The 22,697-nt window shown below is 53.0% G+C and overlaps 1 protein-coding gene across 2 annotated transcripts in view; it reads right to left on the bottom strand.

Moving 5' to 3' along the window:
• Positions 1-22,473, bottom strand: part of COL15A1 (collagen type XV alpha 1 chain) — a 102,207-nt gene extending 79,734 nt beyond the window's left edge. Inside the window, exons 1-2 of one of the 2 annotated variants that reach the window (XM_023629739.2) lie at positions 22,275-22,473; positions 22,109-22,194 (exon numbers count right to left, since the gene is read on the bottom strand). In XM_023629739.2, the coding sequence (XP_023485507.1) occupies positions 22,109-22,194; positions 22,275-22,285 (97 nt within the window). In that variant the 5' untranslated portion in view covers positions 22,286-22,473. The remainder of the gene's footprint in view (positions 1-22,108; positions 22,195-22,274) is intronic. The other variant, XM_070250832.1, reaches the window with a different exon arrangement.
• Between the last annotated feature and the right edge of the window lie 224 nt (positions 22,474-22,697).

Genomic DNA, 22,697 nt, shown 5'->3' with positions numbered 1-22,697 from the left:
CTCCAGCCCACAGCTCCTGAAGACCGCCGGGCTCAGCACAGACCCAGGGCTGGAAGGGTCAGAGCAGACAGGGGGACCAGACGCTTCCCAACTGCAGGGGATGGGGCCAGGGATGGGGCGGGGGACGGAGGGAGGGGCAGAGAAGGCCTGCTGTCAACCCATAACATACATGTACACTCACACTCACACTCACACTCACACTCATACCCTCGCCTATTCACAACACACACCCTGATACAGACATTCATACACTCACACACCTTCACCCACACTCACCCATACACACTCGCACATTCACACACAGTCACAGACACACGCACCGCCTCACACACTCACATTCACGGATTCTCTCTCACACGGTCACACATGCTCACCCACCCTCACACACACGCGCACACCAAAGCAACTCAGCCTCAATTTGTTTACTATGTTGGGTTCCGGTTACAGCCTCATTTGAAGAAAAGCTTCTGCAGCTGAAATCCAGCCAACCAACAAAAACCCCGCCTGCAGGCCTCGCTCGTGGGCGCCGCCGGAGCTGGGGGGTGGCGGGGGGTCTCCACGCAGGGCCCCGGGGAGCCACGCGGCCCGCTCTCCTCGCCGCCTCTCCGCAGGCCTGGAGAGCTCTCCCGCAGCTCCCCACACGGGTCCCCTGCTGGCGGCCCACTTTCCCTACGTTCCCCCTTGTCCGCAGAGCCTTTTTCTCAGAGCATCAGCTTGGGGTCCTGTCTTCACAAAGCGTTGAACCCGATGACCTCGCTCTCTCGGAAGCAATACTAGAAATGGCTGATCAATAAATACGAGCACTGACCTGCACAGCTGACACCGGCGATTGCCACAGGGCCCGGCACAGGTTGGGGCCCCACACTGGTCTCACGAGTGTGCGTGAACGCAAACGGCGGCTCAGGCAGACGGAGCCCTGACTGTGTCCTGGCACCAAGCGTTTCATGTGCACAGCGGCGGCTCCCAACCCTGGCTGCACAGCGGAATCAGGGGGGAGATTTGGTAAAATCCTGACGCCCGGGCCCCCTCCCAGAGAGGGGGATCCGGTCGGTCCAGCTGTGGCCTGCGCATGGCAGTTTGCACACGCTCCCTAAGGGATGCCAAGTCACAGCCCCTGAGTCCTTCACAACTCTTATTGTTCCCAATCTACAGATGAGGGAACAGAGGCACAGAGAGGCTAAACACCTTGCCCAAGGGCACACAGCCATCAGGCCCCAGAACTGGCGATGTTAAACTCTCATCTGTCCGAGGATAGAAGTTGAGCCTCCGTCTGCTCCTTTCCAGGAATGTCACTTCAGTCCAAGGCTGACCCCCTCCAGGGAGCACACCCTGACTGTTCCAGCCCTCAGTGGCCTTGGGCCTGTCTGCCTCTCTCTTCCCACAACCTCCTGCCTGCCCCATCGCTCTTAGCATCACCCTCAGCACCCTCACACACTCACACACCCTACCAGCTACCGGGAGCAGGGCTCTGCTGCCAGCCAGCCAGTCTCTCATGGGCTTCATCTGCTGAGCAGATCTGGGAGGGCGGGAGGCTCTGGTCCTCCTGGCCACAGTGCAGCCACTGCTCTGCTTGTAGCTGACCTGACAAATTTTCAGAGCTGGGAGACAGATCTCCAAGCAGTATGGTGTTGGGGAAGATGACAACCAGCTCTGCCTTCAAATACCAGCTCTGCATTTAAAAGCTGTGCAACTTCAGACAAGACACTTCACCTCTCTGAGCCTCAGTTTCTACATCTGTAACATAAGAAGAATGCCACCGACTTCAGGAGAGAGTTTTGAGAATGACCTGAGATAAGAGACATAAAATACTGAGCAGCAGGCTCAGCAAAAGCAGACATTTAATAAAGTAGAGTGGTTGTGGTTACTGTCATTCCCATCAACGACATAAGCCTTCTTCTCTCTCCCCTGAGCTATTCTCTATAACCGCCATGAAAGGGAGCTCTGGGCAATTTTCCTTCTGGGTCTCAGTTTTCCTACCTGCAAAACGGGGTGACACGACCTCCTTCACTAGGTTGCAGTGAGGGTCAAGTGGCTCTGAATGTGAAAACAGGAACAGTTATCATGGACCAGGACTGCTGTTTTTCTCAGATCAGTGAAACTTGAACATGCTCAAATGCTGTAACGTGGCCAGTGTCACTTCATAAGCAGAATTTCCTGCCCCAGCCTGGGAACGGCTTGAGTAAAATGGGGCCACTGGAGAGGAGCTGAAAGCTGGAAACTGGTTTAGCCCCCGACTCCTTCCCCCACCCCAGGGCAGGAAGCCAGGGTCAGGCCTAACGCAGCTGCGGGAGGAAACAACTACACAGTAATAATAACGGCCCATGTTCACTGTGGTGGGTTGAATCATGGCCTTCAAAAAGTTATGTCCACGTCCCAATTCCTGGACACTGTGAAGCCGACCTTATTTGGAAGAAGGGTCTGTTGTAGATATAACTGAATTAAGGCTCTTGAGAAGAAGAGGTCACTCCGGATTATCCAGGTCGGCCTTAAATCCAACGACAAGTGTCCTCATAAGAGACACAGGGGAGAGGCGACAGAAGGGGGAGGGCACTGTGCCCACAGGGGCAGAGACTGAAGTGATGCAGCCACGAGTGAGGGAATGCTGACAGCCACCAGAGGCAGGAGGAGGCAAAGAAGGATTCGCCCCAGGGTCTCCAGAGGGGGGCGGCCCTGCCAGCACCTTGATGTTGGACTTCTGGCCTCCAGACCTTTACAAGAATACATTTCTGTTGTTTACCCCTGGATTGTGGTAATTTGTTACAGCAGCCAAAAAACCCAATACATTCCCTGTATGCCAGTCTGACCTGGACTGGGTTGTTTAATGCAATAAGCCAGCGAGGAGGGGCTTATTATCATCTCTGTTTCACAAAAGAGCAGACTGAGGGGCAGCGGGATTAGGTCACACAGCAAGGGAGTGGCAGAGACGAGACGTGGACCCAGACAGCCTGGGTTCGAGCTCCACAGCCATCTGTTTAACGGGTGGTTCTCGAAGTGTGGTCCCTGGACCAGCAGCTTCGGCGTCACCCAGGAACTTACTAGTGCTACAAATTCTCTGGCTCTGCTCCAGACCTACTGAACCAGACACCCTGCGGCGAGGGCCACGCCCTGTGTTGAACCAGCCCTCCAGGGGACGATGCACACTCAAGCCTGAGACTCCCTGCCCCCACACCGATCTGCAGAGGCTAAGGCGGTGGCCTGAGACTGGATGGGGGGCCAGCCGTGGGGATCACGGAGCAGGAGAGATGAGCAGGGGGCCAGCAGAGGTGAAGTCTGCTGCCGGGCTGAGACCTGGCCCAGGGCTGAGCGGGACTCCAGCCACTGCTGCTAGGGGCAGACCCAGGCAGGGCCCGGGCGAGATGGGGCTTGCCTCTGACCACAGCACAGCAAATGAGCAGCTTCCCAGCCAGGCTGATGGGAGGCTGAAGCCCCTGAGAGATGCAGCCACTGGCTGACATCAGAAGGGCCTAGGGCCTGGGGCGAGGTGGCCAAGTGGGCCCAGGCTGGGGATAAGCAGGATGCAGAGGGGCTCAGGAGCCCCAGCCCGCAAGCCTGGGCATGTCGGGCGAGGGTTCTGCAGCTGGGAGGAAGCTTGTGGCCTCCCAGGAACTGTTCCCCAGGGAAAGCCTGTCCCAGCAGCAGGACCCAGGCCTTCCCGGAGGGCTGGCCACAGCTCCTTCCCTTGCCTCCCCGGGCCCTGCATGGGGCAAAAGGAGCCTGAAGACATCTAGGGACGGCTGCACTGGGAAGCTGGGCCTCAGGGTTGACTCTTCCTAGATGCCTACAAATGAGTCACCCCATCTTGCCAAAAGACCCTCCCTGGGTGAGTTTCCCAGGAAGCTCCAATTTCCTGCCACTCTGTCATTATCTGCTGACTTGCCTGTGTCTCCTGCTGGCCTGAGAGCCTGCGGGGAGCAGACATCCTGTTCCAGTTTCATCCCCGTGTTTCCCAACTTCACCCCTGCCCCTCTAGCACAAGGCCTTGGGTGGGGTGAGCAAAAACTGAGCATTGACAGAGGAATGATGAATGAATGAACAAATAATGCACACGTGGGTGAATGCATGAGCTTAACAGACTCTGGAGAAGGGTTCCTGCATGCTGGTCTTAGCATATCCTACCTACTGTCATCAACCACAGAGAATTCTAACGAATGCCAGCCGCTGTCAGGGTAATCCCACCAGCACCATTTAGCTCAACAGGCACTTAAGACCTGAGCTCTCAGCCGACCCCACTGTTGAGGTATAATATAACATTAATAGCCACACAGACCTTGCTGTTACCTTTCCTGAGGGCTGCAATCTTCCATCCTTTTCACTGACCCCTCAGCAGGAGGGCCTTGAACGACCAGCTTCTGCAAACGCCCGCCCTTGGCTCTCACCCGCCGAACACGGTGGGAGCGCCTGTCTTAAACACACTGGCCTCTTAGACTTCAGACTAAATTCCACTGCCTCCACCTTCCCCTCCCAGAAACGAAGGTCTGGGTGGGGACGTGAACAACAGATGTGCCCTCCTCCATCCTATGCTGTTAGGGTTTGAGGTTTGGCTGGAGGCCTCACGGAGGAGCTAGGTGTTAGAGCTGGGGCCACTGGACAAGACAGGATGGGACGGGCCAGCCCTCGAGGTCCCGGGGAAGAGTGACAAGATTCCTGCTTCTCGCTGCATCCCCCAGCCCCAGCCCCAGGGATGTGAGGCATAGGGGGTGGGGTGGGGGGGGCATCAAATGGTGAGAGCAGCTTGAAAGAATATTGTAATTCGGGTGCTTTCCAAGTCTCTCCCTAAGTGAGGCATGTCCTTGGTGTTTCTTGAGTTCTCTGGCATGGCTGACACCATGTGGGCAATCAAATCTCTTAAAGAATTGCTCTCCACATGCCTCAATTCAGTCATAACATGCATTATCCCAGCCACAAGGGAGAATGGATCCCTGAAGGGGAGGGCGGGGTGGGCCTCCCAGTCTTTCCCTCTATCCTGGTACCCTAGAGGGTTCTGGCCTTGCCCACCACCAGCGTCCAGTGGCCGACCTCATCTGGACTTGGCCCTGAGCTGGACTCTGGAGATTGTGAGGACCCAGACTCTGGTCCCCAAGTAGCTCTCAACCTAGTAGAGGGGGCAGGACACCAACACATGGAGCCCTGATACAGTGGCCTGAGCTGAAGGACAAGGCAACTGGGATGGGCCTGCAAGCTTCGCACGGGTGAGCACGGTGGAGGGAGCAGAGCACAAGCTCACCCGCAGAGTCAGGAAACCCCATGCGAGTGTACATGAGTGTGTGAGTGGTTCTGGGGGACAGGAGCAATGGGACCCTTAAATAACCTCCAGCATTAGAGCAGAAAGGAGAGAATACGAATCCAGACAAATACAGATTCAGATATGTTAAACCGACATGCATCACCTCATCTGATCTCCGGACAATCTGATAGGTGGGGACTGTTGCTCTCCCATTTGGCAGATGAGAGGACTGAGGCTGAAGGCGATCAAGGCCACAGAGCTGCTAACTGAGGTGGTTGGGACTCACAGGTGGGTCATCTGAGGTCCTTCCCAGCTCCTTCTGCTCCTAATCACTTTGTCATCTAGGGGACTGGAGCCAGGCTATGGAGAGCCTTGAATGTCAAGCCAAAGAGACTAATGTTTATCCCACAGGCCACAGGGCGCCTCAGCAGTTTCTGAGGAAGGCTGCAGCTGACCATTTTAGGAGCCTTTCCCACTGCACCCTAAGCTGCCGCCCCGGCCCTCGGGCCCCCTTCGTCTCCCCTGCCAAGGAGAGGGTGGAACTGGGCGATCTGGAATGTGGAGCGAAGGCGGTCATTTGGCAACAGCTGGAGACATACTTTCCTGCAGCCTCTCAGCACTTGGCATGTTACGCCCCGGGCAAAACCAAGCTGCCCTGGGAACGGCCCGGGCGTCCCCCACGGGCCGGTGTGAGCACAGCCAGGGCAGAGCAGCGGCCAGCAGAAGGAGCACATGGCTTCAGCAGGCGCCGTGAAACCCCTGCTGCACCACCCGAGGCCGAGGGGGGCCTGGCGAGCTGGGGGAGCTTCAGAGCTCAGCAGGACCTCAGGAAAGACCCAGCGCAATGTCCCCAAGGTGAGAAAACTGAGGCCCAGACTGATGACATGACTCGCCCAAGCACCCACGGCATGTCACGTTCCCACAGCTATCCAGGCCACTCTCGCTCGTACCCTAAAGAAGGCGAGGCATGGAAAGTGCCTCATATAGTGCTGGTACACAGTAGGTGCCTAATATGGGAATGGATGCATTCAAGTCTGTAGAGGGAGCCTGGGGTCCACACATACAATGACTTGGATGCTGCTGAGTAGCGGGGAACAAGTGCCATAAGAACTTTGTCCCACAGCTGTTATCAAACACACTGCTGCTTTCCACAGACCTTTCTGCTCCACTGTGCAGAGACCTGCTCCCTGCGGGATGCTGGAGCCCCATCTGGCTCCGAAATGGGATTTGAGTTTAAGGGAACAGTCAGAACAGATGGTGACCCTGAAGTCGTATTGTGAAACAGGCTGACTCTTGTTTAATCGAGATGAAAGTACAGCTTGGCGGTCTCCAAACGCTTGCTGCAGGAAGAGCCTGCGCACCACCACAGGATGGGCGGGGGACCCGCATCTGCCAAGACGAGCACCCAGGAGATGCCCCCAGCTGGAGACCAGAAACTGAGGGTGACCTCAGGAGGACCCGAGGAGGACGAGCCTCACCCAGCAAGTGCAGGGGAAAGGACACACAAGCCAGAGAGACCTGCATGCAAGTCCTTGCGCCACCAACTACTAGCTGGTGACCTTGGGCCAGTTAAGTTCCCTGAGCCTCAGTTTGCTGATCTGGACACAGAGCTGACGATGGCTAGCTCTCAGGGTGCTGGTGCAGCGCAATGTCGGGGCCACTAGTGCTGGAGATTCAGGGTGAACAGGACAGATGCGTCCCCTGCCTTCGTGGCATGTATGGTCTAGGACTGAGCTCCTCATCCCTCGGGGGGCAGGAGGATCGCCTGAGGGCTTTAGAAGACTCGTGCCTGACTCCCACCCCAATTGGATTCTCTGGGGATGGGCCCAGACCTCAGTATCTTTTAAAAGCTCCCGGGGGTGCTGTTGTGCAGCAGGGGGAGGTCCATGGTCCAGGGGAGAGCCCTCATCCCCTGAACACCTGCTGTCTTAAGCTCCACCCTGAGCACTCCTCAGCGTTACTTGCAGAACGCCTCCCCCAGCCTCTGGAGGAAGGGCGGCTACTACCCACGTCCAGATGAGGAAACCAGAGCTCTTTCTGAGCAATTTGCCCAAGTCACATAGCCAGAAAACGGAGGAAGCGGGATCTGAAGTCCATCTGATGTTTCCAGAGCTCAGCTCTAACCGTGCGCTGCCAGGCACATAAGAGACCTCAGCATACGTGACTTCCCGAGCCCCATCTTTCCTCCCGCATCCCTGAGGATGGGACAGACTGACAACGCAGCTACAGTCCAGCAGCACTCAGGAACTTCCAGGTGGTGTGAGCCCTACCTGGACATCAGAAGACCCAGTTCTAGACTCGGTTCTACATTTTAGCTGTGTGATTCTTATCATGTTCTTGGCTTCTCGGAGCCTCCATCTTCCCAGCTGTAATTTAAGAGAGCCAGAATAGATGATTCCAGAAGTCCAACATTTTCTGGGTCCTCAAGGTTCCCAGTGGGTTTTGACAGAAGCGAGGTGTTTGGGGACTGCAGGCCCTGTCAGAAGGGAGCCCTTGGAGCCCCAGCTATCCAACGGGCGTGAATGGGTGAACTGTGCCTTCTCCACAAGGAGCCACTATGCACATGGACCACAAGGGTAGGAGGCTGCCTCCAAAGGGCGATTCTTAGAAACCTTGAACTTGAGTGGGCCTGGCCAGTCTCCCACATGCATATGCATGAGCAGCATTTTTCACATTCCGCCCAATCTTCCCATGCTAACGCAGGCCGACTCTTATTCCTGGAAAGGTAACACAGATCGGGAGAGGAAAGCTTCTGGTAGCCATCAACACATACACTTCTATTCATTCAACCAGCATTTATTGAGCACCTGCTGTAAGACAGGGACTGTTCTAGGTGCTGGGGACCCAGCAGTGACAGAGACAAGGTCCTTCCCTTGGGGAGTTCACAGTTCTAGTGCAAGAGTTTTGGAGAGCAGTGATTTGCATCTTGTCAATAGCAAGAAAGTGTTAATGGAGCCTTCCACAAACAAGTGTGTTAGCTGTCTGTGGATGGACAAAACGTTTACACAAGAATGGGTCCTGGCACCTGCTACAACAATTCTGAGCCTCGTCCACAAGTTGGAGACCTCAAATCTATACAGAACGTCATCTCCACTAAAGCACCCTACCATCAGAGAGAAGGGACCCTCTGCCTGAGGGCCTGGGTCAAGCCAAAGAGCCCCCCAGAGCTGGGAAATTTAACTTAAATCTCTTGCTCTATCTTTAAAAGCACTTAAGTTTTGCATTCCACTCTATACTATATGTGTGCTGGTTCTTTTTAATTAATACAAAAATGTTCTAAATTATTCCCCAGTTGTTACTGGACTCCCCATCCCCCCCCCCACCCCAACTTACCAACCACTGAGTAAAATGGATGCGGGGAATAAACAACGCGGCTTTGCATCCACTGTCACACAGCCAAGGACTGCGAGCACACCCAGTTGGAGAAGCAGTTCTCAAGGAACAGCTCGGACAGGAGGGGGTAATGCACCATCCGCATCCCCCCATTTCTAAAGGAATTGCTCCCCTATGTGAAAACACCCAAAAACTTCCCACCTGCTATTCCCTCCAAGACCTGGTTTCCGTTCCCTGGTGAGAGAATTCTGCATTCCGTTTATGGACGCACATTCTGAATACAGAGATCCAGAGAGAGACAAAAATCTAAAGAGATAATATCAGAGCTGGTCCAACCCCTTCGTTTCACAGACAGGAAGAAGCTTCTCAAAGCCAAGACTAACAGGAGTCTAACTACAGAGGGTAATTCTTAGAATCCTTTCCCCACATGACCTTCACGACCTCTCGGCCAGGCAGCTGTGACAGTCTGCGAGGCTCTGGGTGGCCGAGGCAGGACCAGAGACTTCGAGTTGGCTGAGGGCTCTCACTCCAGCCCTGTTCCCTATCATTTTCCTGCAAGTCTCTTAAATACACTTCTCTTGGGCACCACAAAGCTGGCGACTCTGTGCCCCCCCGAAGCAATGACCTCTCCAATAATAAGTCGAGGCAAGAGCGGAACAGGAAGGAGGACCCAGAGGCCCTCAGCCTGAGGACCCCTGGGCTATGAGCCATGATGCCCGCCCAGGGCCAGACTCAGAAAGCAGCTACTGGATGGAGGTTCTGCTCTCATCCTGGAGCCTCCCCCCACAGCCTCCCCTCCCTCGCCAAGCTCAGGCCACACACAGGCTGCTGCTTCCACACTCTTCTCATTCTGTTCCATCTGGAACAATCTATTCCTCTTCTAATCCACCAGCCCCACCCCCCTTCTTGGCTAAATCTATTCACCCTCACATCTCATCTTCAATGTCACTCCTTGGGGAGACTGTCCTGACACCCCAGGACAGATGAGAGGGCCCGGGGCTGTGCTCATGGCTCCCTGTACTTCTTCACAACATTTTCACCAGTTAAAAATATTGAGTTTTTTGTACAATCCTTTATTTAGTGTCTATGTCCCCCAGTAGACTGTAGGCTCCCGAGGGTGGGAACCATGGCCATCTTGTCCATCATTTTGTGTCCAGCACATGCCCACGGCCCTGTACAGAGGAGGCAGTCAATAAATATTTATGCAGTAAAAGTGAGTGAGCAAATGAATCAGTGAAAACCTACTAGGCTATGACAGGCAGGATGGCGACATCTCCCAAGGCCAGAAACTTTAGGATTAATTCTAGCCCACCAAGCCCCCTTGCAAAGTCCTTGCGTAGCTATCTTTCACTTTTCCCACTTCGGAGTATGGTTGCTTACGTCCCTCCAGCAGAAGGTCAATGATTCCAAAGATGAATGATACTGTCCCGGCCCTCCCCGTCCTTGGTGAGTTGGATTGCAAATGAATTCTGACCCCTGATGGAAGGAAACAGGTACAAGCAACGCTGAGAGAGGCCCAGGAGGGTTTAGGGACCACGTCAGCTGGCACTGAGGCTGAACCTCATTACCGTGGCCATTACTGAGGGTTTAGCATGTGCCAGGCCCTGTGTTAAGAGCTTTAGGACATGATTTCATGAAGTCATCACAAGAACTCTGGGATAGGTCCTATTATCTCAACTCTACAGATAAGGAAACTGAGGCTCGAAGAGCCAAGGATCGTCCAAGGTCACCAGCTAGTTGTGCAAACCTTAGAACTGAACCAGCTCTGTCTGACCCCACAGCCCCAGCACCTCAGCATCCTGCCGCAAAGGCCTGCGGCTCATGCTTCCTCGTGCACACTTGCCACCTGGGGCCTGGGTAAGGTGCAGATTCGATGCAACAGGTCTGCAGCAGGACCTGGGACCATGCCTTTCTAACAAGCTCCCAGTGATGCTGCTGCTGCTGGTACAGATCACACTTTGCAGAGCAAGTCTATAAAGGAGAAAAGACGAAAGAGGATCGCAGTAGGGCAGGGAGAGAACTCCATTCCGCAGGATGGCACTGGCCAAAAGCTGGGAGAAGGGAACACACTCACGAAATTCAGAAACCAGCAAGTAGTTCCTTGTGGCTGGAGCAACGGCATGGCGAGGGGAGAAGAAGCCTTGAGCTCCAACCCTGGGGTGTTAAATTTAAGGTGCTGTAATGGAAAGCACAGTTTTAGGAGGAGGCACGACATGATGGGACCTGTGTTTTGACGAGCCACTCTGAGGGCAGCGAGACCATGCACCAGAGGGTAGAGAGATGGGAGGTCCTGTTGGCAAGGGAGCCGCTGAACAACCATTAGACAGCCTGACACACGCCTGAACCAGGAGGGGCACACAGATGCCAGGGACAGACTGGATGCAACAGACATCCAGTGGCAGAGTCAATTTCTTTGAAACAAAGCTACAGGACTCATTCCAGGTGCTAAAAATGTCTCAGGCACGCTATGCACTGGAGCAAAGGTGCAGAGATTACAAAAGCCGATGGCAGAGAGAAATTTAGGCGCTACATGTCCAACAAAGTCCCAAAGAGAGCTACTCTTAGAAATGGGACCCACCAACCACTTCTCCCAATCCAGCCACACAGTCTCCGCGGCAAGCCAGCCTTTTCCTCTCCCTGCAGACTAAGTATCTGAGTCCAAGGGTGGAAGTGACTTGGTCAAACTCTTATGGCTGAGCCCAGCTCCGAGGAATCCTACTGCTACAGCCACGCCCTGCAGCTCAGAGGACGATCCCAGCAGAAAAAAGGAAGACATTCAGCAGTAATTTGATATCAGCCCACACTTGTAAATATTAAATAAGCAAAAACCACTTCATTTCTTAAACTGGAAGCTCATATTCTAAGAGGGGAGGGATATGACCCTGAAATGGAGCCATCTACTCTAGACAGTGAAACCTGAAATAAAATTAGAAAATGTGTCACATGGAAAAACTGCAGTGAGGAATGGTTTCCTTTTTCCCCCTTTTTCGTTCTGCGGGAGAGTGAGTAATGCGGCATTTTAACCAGACGGGGAGAGAGCAGCCATGGTTTCTCATGGTTTCTCATGGTGTCTGCGTGTGACACACACAGTTGTTGGGCACAGCTGTGGATCCTGACTGGTGGAACGGGACGCAGTGAGGGATGTGAACAGAGCCGAGCACTGCTGAGTTCAATCACTGCCCCAAACTGCCTCAAAGCTTGGCCAATCTGAGCTCAGGCATCCTGGAAGGTTCATGCTAATGGTGCCGTTAGGGACTACGTGGTCCAACCCCTTCATTTCCCAGATGAGGAAAGTGAGGCCCAAAGGGAGATAGAGATTTGCCCAAGACAAAAGACGGAATAGGGGAACATCAAAGCTGAGCCTCTGGACAAGTCTCCACCATGTCCCCCTGTTGCCACATTTGCTCTGGCATACTGGGGCCCTTTGGTGGCTGGTAGTGACCCGGATGTAGCTGGCTTCCACTGGGTCATTCATTCAACAAGCATTGCCCGGGCACTGGCCCAGGGACAGGCATGGTGCTAGCTGCTGGAGGTACAGGAGAGAATAACCCTAGTGTGGACCGTCAGGGTGGCCCTCCCCACCTTCCAGCCACTCTGGGGGCTGCATGGTTTGAGGTCAGGCTGTGAGGAGGGTTACTCTGGGAGACGAGGCCAGAACAGCACACTCGTGGGACTTCAGAGGGTGCCAAATGCCACGCTAAGGAGTTATAATCGGTTTCCATGGCTGCTGTGGCAAATGACCACACATTTAGTGAAATACATCAACACAAATTTATATCTTACTGTTCTGTAGGTTAGAAGCCCAACACAGGTCTTATTCAGATTAAAAAATAGGGTATGAACAGAATATGCTCCTTTCTGGAAGCTTTAAGGGAAAATCCATTTTCTTGCCTTTTCCACCTTCTAGAGGCCACCCACATTCCTCCGCTCATGGCCCCTTCCTCCATTTGCAACAGCCGCAAAGAGAGCTGATCAAGCCCTTCTCATATTGCACCTCTCTGACCCGTCCTGCCTCCCTGTCCTACTTTTAAAGACCCTTGCAATTACACTGGACCCACCTGGGTAATGCAGGGTCCTCACCCTCTTTTAAGGTCAGCTGATTATCAATATTAATTCCATCTGACACCCTAATTCCCCTTTGCCATATAACCTAACATATTCACAGGTGCGGGGATTAGGAGGTAGACACCTTTGGAGGGCCACTACTCTGCCTACCACTGGTGGTTAGCATGGAAAGACGACAAGCGGTGTTAAGGTAGGGGTGACATAATCAGAGCAGGTTTTACAGTGCGGCTCAAACCTGGGTCTGTGGGTGGGACTGGAGACGCTGCATTTCTACTAAGTTCCCAGGCGATGCTGATGCTGCTGGTCCCTGGACCACATCTGAGGGACCAGAAGCTAGAAGACAACCATAGCTGTAATATGGGGGATGGATTGCAGGGTGGAGAGAATGGAGGCCAGGAGACAGACCTGTATGCTGAAAATAAAGACAGAACTAGCCAGTCGCTAAGACTGCGTGGCTGGAAGGGGCAAAGCAGCTGACCCAACTTCAGTCGGAGTTCTGTGTGACATTGCTGACACTGCATGAACTCAGGGTCAGCGCGTCATCCACTTTTGCACGTCTGTTCTACAGGATGGAAGGGTTACAACTTTCCAGCACCTGAAAAGCATACCTTCATTTCTCTTTCACGACACATATTCTATCCCCTATGTATCTGTCCTACCTGGGCTCTGCTCCCACCCCCACTCCAGCCCCTCCACCATCTGCCATGGCAGATGGCTGTGGGTGGTCTTCCAGCAGGGGTGGAGGCCCACACAGACGTTGCTATGGTCAAGGGTTCATAATGCTGGGTTTTCACTAAGATCTCCACAGACGCAGGCTTTGAAAGATTCATTCATTAGTGCATTCAAATGCTCACTGTGTCCGTGTGGTGCTGTGTCAGATGCTGGACAAATAGGAGTTCCAGCCCTCAAGGAACCCACGGCGATGTGGCAGCAGGGAAGGAAGGCGGTACTGGACGGGTCACCAATCACAGGCCCGTGCTTATCTCATTGCTCCTCGCAGCAGGAACTGTCCCACTTTACAGATAAGGAAGAGAGCCAACTGGCCCCGGGTCACTCAACAGGAGGCCGCAGAGCAGAGATCTGAACCCAGGACCTGGGGTCTCAGAGCTCAGGGGCACGAGCTACTCCCCGAGGCTCCCTCTGGGGCCCTGTGCCAGCTCTGCCACACAGTCACCTGTGCTGCGACACAGACAGGCACCTTCCTCTCTGGACTCAGGATCGCTACCATGAGTGGAGGCCACTGGCCTGCACTGGTTATTCTCAACCCTGGCTGCACCTTAGAATCACACCGGGAGCTTTGAAAACCTGCCAATGACCGGCCTTCAGTTCCCATGAATTAAGAATCCTGGAAGGCGGGAAGGACTGGGCATCAGCCTCCTTCGGAATCCTTGAGGCGACTCTAAGGGGCAGTCAGGGTTGAGAACCACGCAGGTCCCTGGGACCTGAGCTCTCTCACTCCAACTTCCCGAAGAACCCTCTTCTCGTCTAGCCCTTACCACAAGGCGCATGCAAAATGGATGAAGGAATGGGGGCGGGGGAGAAGAGGGGAAGGGTTCCCCAACCCCATTCAACTAAGGACAATTTGGAGCAGTGATGCTGGTGCTGTCCCTTTAGCTGTTGTCAGCTCTCCTTTCGGATTAGAGAAATAACCCAGCAGCAGCGGACAGAGGTGGAGCCAGCTGGGTATTCTCACATGCTGTCGCAGGGAGTGTAAATTCCTACCGCTTTCCAACGAACGCAAGGAAAGCCTTCAAAACGGGCAGGCCCTGGACCCAACAATTTGTTTAGGCGTTTGTGCTGGGAAATAATTGCAGAAAAGGTCAAATACAGAGCTACAAGACTAGAGTCATCACCATAGTGTTTATAATAGTGAACAACTGGAAACCACCTAAAGGCCTAAAGGGGCCTAGCTTAATTACGAGACAGCCAGAGAACGAAGTACTATTTCAATTTTCAATTACAAAGGATGTTAGGAAGAATATTTAGTGTTCCAGAGGAAGTGTCTAGATGATCAAGGAAAAAAACGCCAAGCAACAAAATACAACGTACAGAACGATCCATTCGTACTATAAGTGCGTATTTATGCATGGAAAATAAACTCGAAAGATGGCCCACCAAATGCATGCAGGGTTTATCTCCGAGTCACAAGATAATATATGACCTTTGTAAACTCCTCCCTTTTTCCCCACCTATGATTACTATTATTTTTATTAACAAAAAGTGTAATGTTATTTTTCATGTTAATGAAAGAGGAAAACGAATTTCCTCCCGCAAAGTGTGCTCAACTCCCTCCGCCTCTCCCGCCTCCTGGTGGCATGCTCCTCCCTCGTCGGCAGCGTGAGGGCCTGCCTGCCCCTGCAGCAGGACGCTCAGGACGATCTCCCCAGCATTTGGGCCAGCTGCTGCACACTGCTCTCTCCCACTGGACTGTGGGTCCCTCCAGGATGGGCCCGGGGCCAATGCAGCTCTTCAGTCACCCTGCCACGCACCCCGAGGGCCTCAAGAGAGCAGGCAATCAGGAGATGGGGGGGAAGACAGAGAAATACAACAGCAGCCAGAACAGGGCAAACAGCTTTGACGACTTCAAGAGATGTTCACTTTGGGAGGAGGCTAATTGTAAAAGACCTCCTGGGGGTTGGGGGGAGAGCTTTTAAGCTTAGCCCCATTTGAGTCCCTCAGCGATAGGAGGGTGACTCCTGGAGAGACTTAAGGCAGGGCTGCTCTCTACAAGCCAGACTCTAGTCAAGCTGCTCAAACCCAGGAAAGGTCTCCCCCAACACCTGAAGTCAGGGGGCCCTGCTCACTTGAGAGAGATACTAGGGTCCTCAAAACAGTTTTCTGCCCTGTCCAGTCCCTGAAGTCATCCATGGCATGCAACAAGTGTGAAATGGGCTGAACTGGATCAAGTTGGGTTGGGTTGGACTGGACTGGATTGGGTTGGGTTGGGTTGGACTGGGTTGGGTTGGACTGGGTTGGGCTGGGTTGGGTTGGGTTGGGTTGGGTTGAGGGATAAGGGGTGGGTTGCACGCATTAGGTGGCCTAGACTTCATGTCTCCCTCGCTAGATCTTGCCTGGGAAGGATCGGGACCTTCTCTCAGGTTCTGTTCTAACCCTAGACTTTTTCTCTCTTGAGTTGGGGTGGAGCAGAGGAAGGTGGTTGGTCAGCAAACCTGGCTCCTCCCAACACGTCTGACCCATCTCAGCTCCCCTGGACTCTGAGTGGACAGCAGTAGTTCAGGCCCCACGATCTGCTGCTCTGGCTTTGAAGCCTTTGCTCATCTGTTCTCCTTACCGCACATTGATGTCTTCAACTGACACTTATTGTAAGACTGCCTCCCTTTTTATAACCCTCACCTGCCCACCACCGCGACGACACTCCCAGCATCCAATCAGAGCACAAGGAAATTATGTGATAAATCAATCTATACCAAAGAATTTATGGCTTAATGAAGAAGGCAGGAGTGGCCAGATTTTAAAACATAACTGCATGGGTTGTAATTAGTCTTTGGGTGGTGAATATGATGTTATCTACACAGAATTCAAAATATATTACGAGGTACACCTGAAAATAAAACAATTGCAAAGCAATGATCATCAAGCACACATGAAATTTTTAAAAAACACATATGCACAAGAAAGTGACCAATAGTATAGAGATTCTAGAAAAAATTTTCTATCTTTAAAAGAAAAAATTTTAGCCACAACTAGAAGGACCCACAACTAAAATATACAACTATGTGCTGGGGGGATTTGGGGAGAGAAAGCAGGGGGAAAAAAAGATTGGCAACAGTTGTTAGCTCAGGAGCCAATCTTCATAAAAGAAAAAACTTTATATGATAACCAGAAGCAACAAAATGAGAGGGGAACAGTTCTCATTTCAATTAGCGTTTTGGAGAATCCTGGGTACCACTTTGGAAAAGAACTGACTGCAGATTACTGCCTATGTAGTCTGTGCAATTCACCTGATCTGTGGTCCGTTTTAAATGGATTGAGCTGTAGACATTAAAAGACAACTGGGAAATCAGCTCATCTATTTAGTTAGGAGAGAAAACATAAATGTACAACTTTTGACAAAATGGAGGCTATCGGGAATAAGACACGTGGGGATTAGCTAGAAGAATTATTTGTAAGATTAGATGGAATTAAAAAAAAAGATGAAGAGTAAAGTAACATTAGTGTAAATTCCAGCCTAACTAGTTATGAAAGGAAAGAAAACTAAAAGCCCCACCCACAGTTGGCAGAGCCACGGGAGAATGGGGATGACTTACACACCGCAGAGGACATGGTCAGTTGGCGCATTCTCGCTAGGCCACAGGCTGGACCCACCCCTTCATCCCTCTTTGATTCATTCAAACAGTCTGCGGAGCCCCCACTCTGTGCCAGGCCCCCACTCTGTGCCAGGCCCTGTGCCCGGTTCTGGGACTCAGGGCTGGAGAAGGCCCAGCCACCGCCTCTCGAGGCTTCCCATGTAGTGGGGGAGGCAGACGAGTAATCAAACCAGTCTAAGAAGCCCTGTGACTGACAGACAGGGGACAGACAGTGCTGGACCAGAGGAGAGACACCCAACATGCCTGGCAGAGCAGGAGGGCTTCCCAGGGAGGAATCTTAAAGGATGAACGGGGCAGTGGCAGGTGGATGGGGGGAAAGGCACTCGCAAAGAGGGACTGGCCTGTGCAAAGACACAGAGGTGGGACATTGCACAGCTCGTTCTGAAACCTGCCGGTGGTTCGGTGGGAGCCCAAGTCAGGAGGGGCTCTGTGTGAGCAGAGACCCAGAGGCAGACAGGGGCCAGACCACGAAGGGCCCTCTGGGGGAAGGAGCACGACTCCATCCTAGGTACAATGCGAACCCAGCGAAGGCAGTTAAACCACGGAGTGGCATGATTAAATTTGTACCTCAGAAAGATCCATCTGAATATATATCCAACTAGTTCTGTTCTTTGATGGGCGAGTCCGTTTGGGGGAATCTAGTCAAAGGAAATAATCCAAAAAGAAAACAAAGGCCACTTGTCTGACGATGCTCCCAGGAGCACTGTTTATCATAATGACAAAATGGCCAAAGGCCAAGTGACCAGCTCTGGACAAATGAGGCATGATCCACACCCCCAAGGTGCTCCCATGGGAAAGAGAGAGGAATAAACATATTGATAGTACGAAGGGGACCGTGGCTGGTGCCTGGAAAGACAGATGAAGGGCTGTGGGGGTTTAGTGATGAGAAAGTTCAGCTGGGGAAATCAGGGAAGGCACCATGGAAGAGGTGCCATTTAAGGTGGAAGGTAGGATTAGGCCTTAAAGAGAAACAGTGAGAGTGTAGTCTAGACGGGGAGATTAGTTCACACCTCGTGCCAAGTCAAGGAGATGCAAAATCCCAAACATCCTTGGGGAGCTGTGAGCGGTTCAGCGTGCCATCAGTTTGCTGTAAAACACACCAGTGGGACAGGATGCTATCACAGGCATCCCAATTTTAAACAAAACCAAAACATTTAGCCAGTCATTAAAACACTACAGTCATTTTATTCATCACAACTTCTAAAGGTGTATGAGCAAGAGCAGCTCACTGCAGGCCAGGGCACAGGTCAGGCAGGTGACTAGTGATGCGAAATCTCAGGTGGGACGTTTACCCAGTTCTCTCTCACTCAGGAAAGCACGTCAGACTGCCGGGGGGCAAGGGTGAGATGCTCAGAGGGAAAACCTGAACCTGCTCTGATCAGGATCCAGAAGTTCTCCAGAGAAGATCCACAAATGGCCAATGAGCATAAGAAAAGACGCTCGAGGTCATTAGACATTAGGGAAATGCAAATCAAAACCACAATGGGATACCACTTCATGCCCACTGAGATGGCCATAATAAAAAAATGGAAAATTACAAGTGTCGATAAGGATGTTGAAACATAAGAACCCTCGCACACTGCTGGTGGGAACGTAAAATGATGCAGCACCATGGAAAATCATTTGGGAGTTCCCCAAAGACATAAGTATGGAATTACCACATGACCTAGCAATTCCACTGCGGGGTATATACCCAAAATAATTGAAAAAAAGTACTCAAATCTTTGTACACAAATGTTCATAGTAGCACTATTCGTAATGGCCAAAAGGAAGAAACAATCCACATGGACACATCAATGGAAGAATGGATAAACAAATTGTGGTATACCCATACAATGGAATATTATTCAGGCATAAAAAGGATGAGGTTCTGACACATGCTACAACATGGATGAACCTTGAAAACCTTATGCTCAGTGAAAGAAGCCAGGCACACAAGGTCACATATTATATGATTCCATTTATATAAAATATTCAGAATAGGCAAATCTATAGAGACAGAAAGCAGTTAAGCAGTTTCCAGGGGCTGCTAGGCTGCGGCTTGGGGAAAAAGGAGTGCTGCTTAATGGAAATAAGGTTTTCCTTGGAGTGATGAAAATGTTTTGGATCTAGACAGAAATGATGGCTGCACAGTGTGGTGAATGTACTCAGTGCCCCTGAATGGTACACATGGAAACGGCTGGTTTTATGTTAAGTCAATTTCACCTCAATACAAAAATTCAATCAGCATATCCAAATGTCCAGTAAACATATGAAAAGGTAATCAACTTAATAATCAGGAAAAATTGAAACTACAGTGAGATTCTAATGCATATGAAAGGCTGACATTAAGCCCAGCGATAAGACCCAGTGCTGGTGAGGATGCAAAGAAATGGGGACTTTCAACCAGCTTGGTGGCCGCATGCCTTGGTACAAACACAGCAGAAGGCATGCTGCCATTGTCTGTTCAGCTAGAGGATCTGAACATCCTGTCACCCAGCACTCTACTCCTAGATATAGGATCAAGAGAAATGCGAGCACGTGTGCACCGAGAGAAATGTACAAGAACGTTCAGAGCCACGCTACTGTATTAGCCCCAAGTGGAAAGAACCCAAACGTAGTTGGAGAAAATGGGTAAATAATGTATGGCACATTAAGACAGTGGAATATTATATAGCAATGGAGATAAATTAACTACAGCCACAGGCAACAGCAGAAATGAATCTCAAAACTTAGTATTTAGTGAAAGAAGCCAGACACCAAAGAATACATCCTGAATGCATAATGTTCAAAATCAAGTAAAGTGGGACGTTAGGATTTGGGGATACGTGCTTAGGTAGTAAAGCTATTTTTAAAAAGGAAGCAATCACTGTAAAAGTCAAGGTTATGGGAGGGAGGGAATAACCATAGCCAAGGGGCACAAGGGAGCTGGTGGGGGGCTATGCTATTTCTTGACCTGGGCTTTGTGGATGTTTGTTCCGTGATAAATCATTGCACTGTACTTTTTGCGTGCACTTCTCTGAATGGATGTTGTATTTCACGATAAAACAGTTTAAAGACAAGTAAATAATTTGCACATATCAGCACTTTATTATCAGGTACAAGTTACTGGCATACCACTGCCCCTGCCCCTAAAACAACCTCCTTGTCCTCTAAAATTGCAAGTATTCCAATGACACTGTAACTTTACGAGTTCAGCCCTGACCCATTAGGGGCACAAGGGTGGATGCGGGAGACAAGGGCCCCATTGACAAGGTCTCTTTAAACAGGGTGGGCCAGGAAACCCTCAGGAGATGAGAAGCCTTGGGACCTTGGGCCTCAGTTTCCTCGTCTGGAGCACAGAGATAATAACAGCCCCAGTCCCCTCCTCCCGGAGCGATGGTGAGAACTGGATGAATGAAATATGAACTCGCTCACACCTCTGCCTGAACATACGACGTGGTTTACAAGTGTTGGCCTTATTAAACCGCATGCAAAACCCGGTTTGCAGGAGGACAGTTCATGCATCTAAGAAGAGAGGCTTCAGAGTCCCAAAGAGACACTGAGTACCCATCCGTTGGCATGGCCATCCCCGGGCCCTGCTCAGCTCCTGAGCGTTCCCTGCCACTCCCTTTTAACACGAGGTATGGGAACAGGACTTCCTCTGTGTTAGAAACAACAGCCCTGACCTGACATCAAGGAATCCAGCCTAAAAACGCGGCAAGGGAAGAAACACAAAAGTTCCTTTCCCCAGACCCCTCTTTCTTTTGGGGCTGGGGGTTGCAGCCAAGTTCACAGAAGACCACAGAATCTGCAGCGGCCCTCTGCGGCTGAGTTGGCAGTACCCTATATCACATGCAAAATTGCAATGTTCTGGCAGGGGCCAAAACTGTGCTCCAGCTGCCCTTTGATCTGAAAGAAATGCCAGGCTGTATGCTCTGGCAGGAAAAGCTGTCATCGCCTTTGCCTCTTGCTCCCAAAGAGACAATGGTCTGGGCTGTCCCAGGCTTCCTCAGGCACACAGTGAGGCCACCCACTCAACCCCCATTTCCTTCAGGGGAAACAGTTTCCTCCGCCTTCTCCCCACACACTTCTTCCACCGAGGCTGTGTACCCAACTCCTAATCCAGAAGGGGTCAGAGGCGACCACTTGGAGAGTGTGGCTCTCCTGCAAAACTGCATGAGAAATGGGCCGAGCGAGGAAGGACCCGACCGAGCCCACAGTCTGGGTTCAAGTCCTGCCTTTTGGACTGCCCACATCCTAAGCCTCTCTCACCCTCAGTGTGCTGTTCTGTTCAAACGCCTGCACCGTTTTCTAACACAGCTATTGCAAGCACCAAACCCTAGCTTCCATCACTTACTTAGTGCCTAGCATGTGCCAGGGTGTGGAAAGCATATTACTTCTAATCTCTCTTTTATTCTTCATAGTATCCCTAGGAGGTAAGATGATCTAATTATTCCTCTTTTTCGGATTAGGAAACTGAGACTCAGAGGGGTGAAATTCATTAGTCAACGTCATCTAACCCTGCGACAATTCAAACCCAGGCAGCCTGACACACCTTAAGCAAAATCTGTTTTAACTCAGATCCCACTTTTCATCCAACCACCTTTGGGTCCTGGAGGGGAAAGTGAGACGCAGGCAACAGAAGGGACCAGATCCCCTGGCTACCAGCCCTCAGCTCTTCCCATCACCCTTGGCGCCACCGCCCACGATGGATGTGACTCCCCAGGTAACTCAGCGCTAAGTCAGGCCTGGGGCAATTCAGTCCCGTTATTTCCTGCGCCGCGAAAGCGCCAGGTGTCTCTGCCGGCGGTCGTGCATCCGCACCTGTGCACAGAGAGGGCAGCAGACCTGCCCGCACCGGGAGCCAGCGGCGCGCACGACCCGAGCGCGGGCGCCGGGGCGGCTGGAAGTAACTGCCCCGCAGCCGCTCGCGCCGTCACTGCTTCCAAACCCCTCTCTGCCCAAGCCGGAGAGGCCGCGCCTGGCTGCGACCTCGCGGGCGCCCACACAGCGCCGCGCCCGCCCGTGCCCGGGGCTCCGGCCGCGGCCGGGGAAGCGCGCAGGACCCGGGCGCCCGGCGGCGAGGACTCCCTTTTATGTCCAGGAATGAGGCGCGCACCGCAGCCGCGCCCGCCGCCAAAACCAACCTCCCAGGGTGCGGAGGCGGCCGGTGCCACCCTCAGGCCGGGTCGCTTACCTGTCGCGGAGCGGGTCCGGGTGACAGCGGGGAGGAGCGCGGAGACCGCGAGCAGCAGCAGCGGGCGCCAGCACGGCCCGTTCCTCCTGCAAGAAGCGGCCGAGGGGGAGAGGTGAGGCGGGCGGGCGGCCGCGGCGCGGGCCGGGGCGCGGGGAGAGGGTCCTACCTGGGCGCCATCCCGCGGGTCTGCCGGGGCGCCGGGCGCGCGGAGGCGGAGGGGCGCTGGTGGCCGCTCGCGGGGCTGCAGGAACAAAGGCGGAGCCGGGCGGCGGCGGCCCGCGGGAGGCTCGGCCCGCGCCCTGACTCAGCCGCGCTGAAACCCGACTCCGCCGCGCCCCGCGCTCCCCGCGCGCCCTCCCGGCCGGCGGCCGCCCCACGCCCCACGCCCCTCTCGCCCTCGACGGGCGCGCGCTCCCGCTGCCGCGTCCACCCCGCGCGGCCTTATGTAACCCTCGAGACAGCCCCGCGTCCGCGCGCCTGGGGCAGCGGGCCGCCGTCGCGTCCCGCCCGCTCCTCTGTCCCGTCGGGGCTGCCCCGCGGAGCAAGCGCTCTCCTTTCACCGGCCAATGGAAGCCTCTCAACGGCCCAG

Source organism: Equus caballus, chromosome 25, assembly GCF_041296265.1.
Source record: "Equus caballus isolate H_3958 breed thoroughbred chromosome 25, TB-T2T, whole genome shotgun sequence".
Lineage (NCBI taxonomy): Eukaryota > Metazoa > Chordata > Mammalia > Perissodactyla > Equidae > Equus > Equus caballus.
The sequence above is the reverse complement of the archived record's forward strand: the minus strand, read 5'-3'. Positions and strand labels throughout refer to the sequence as shown.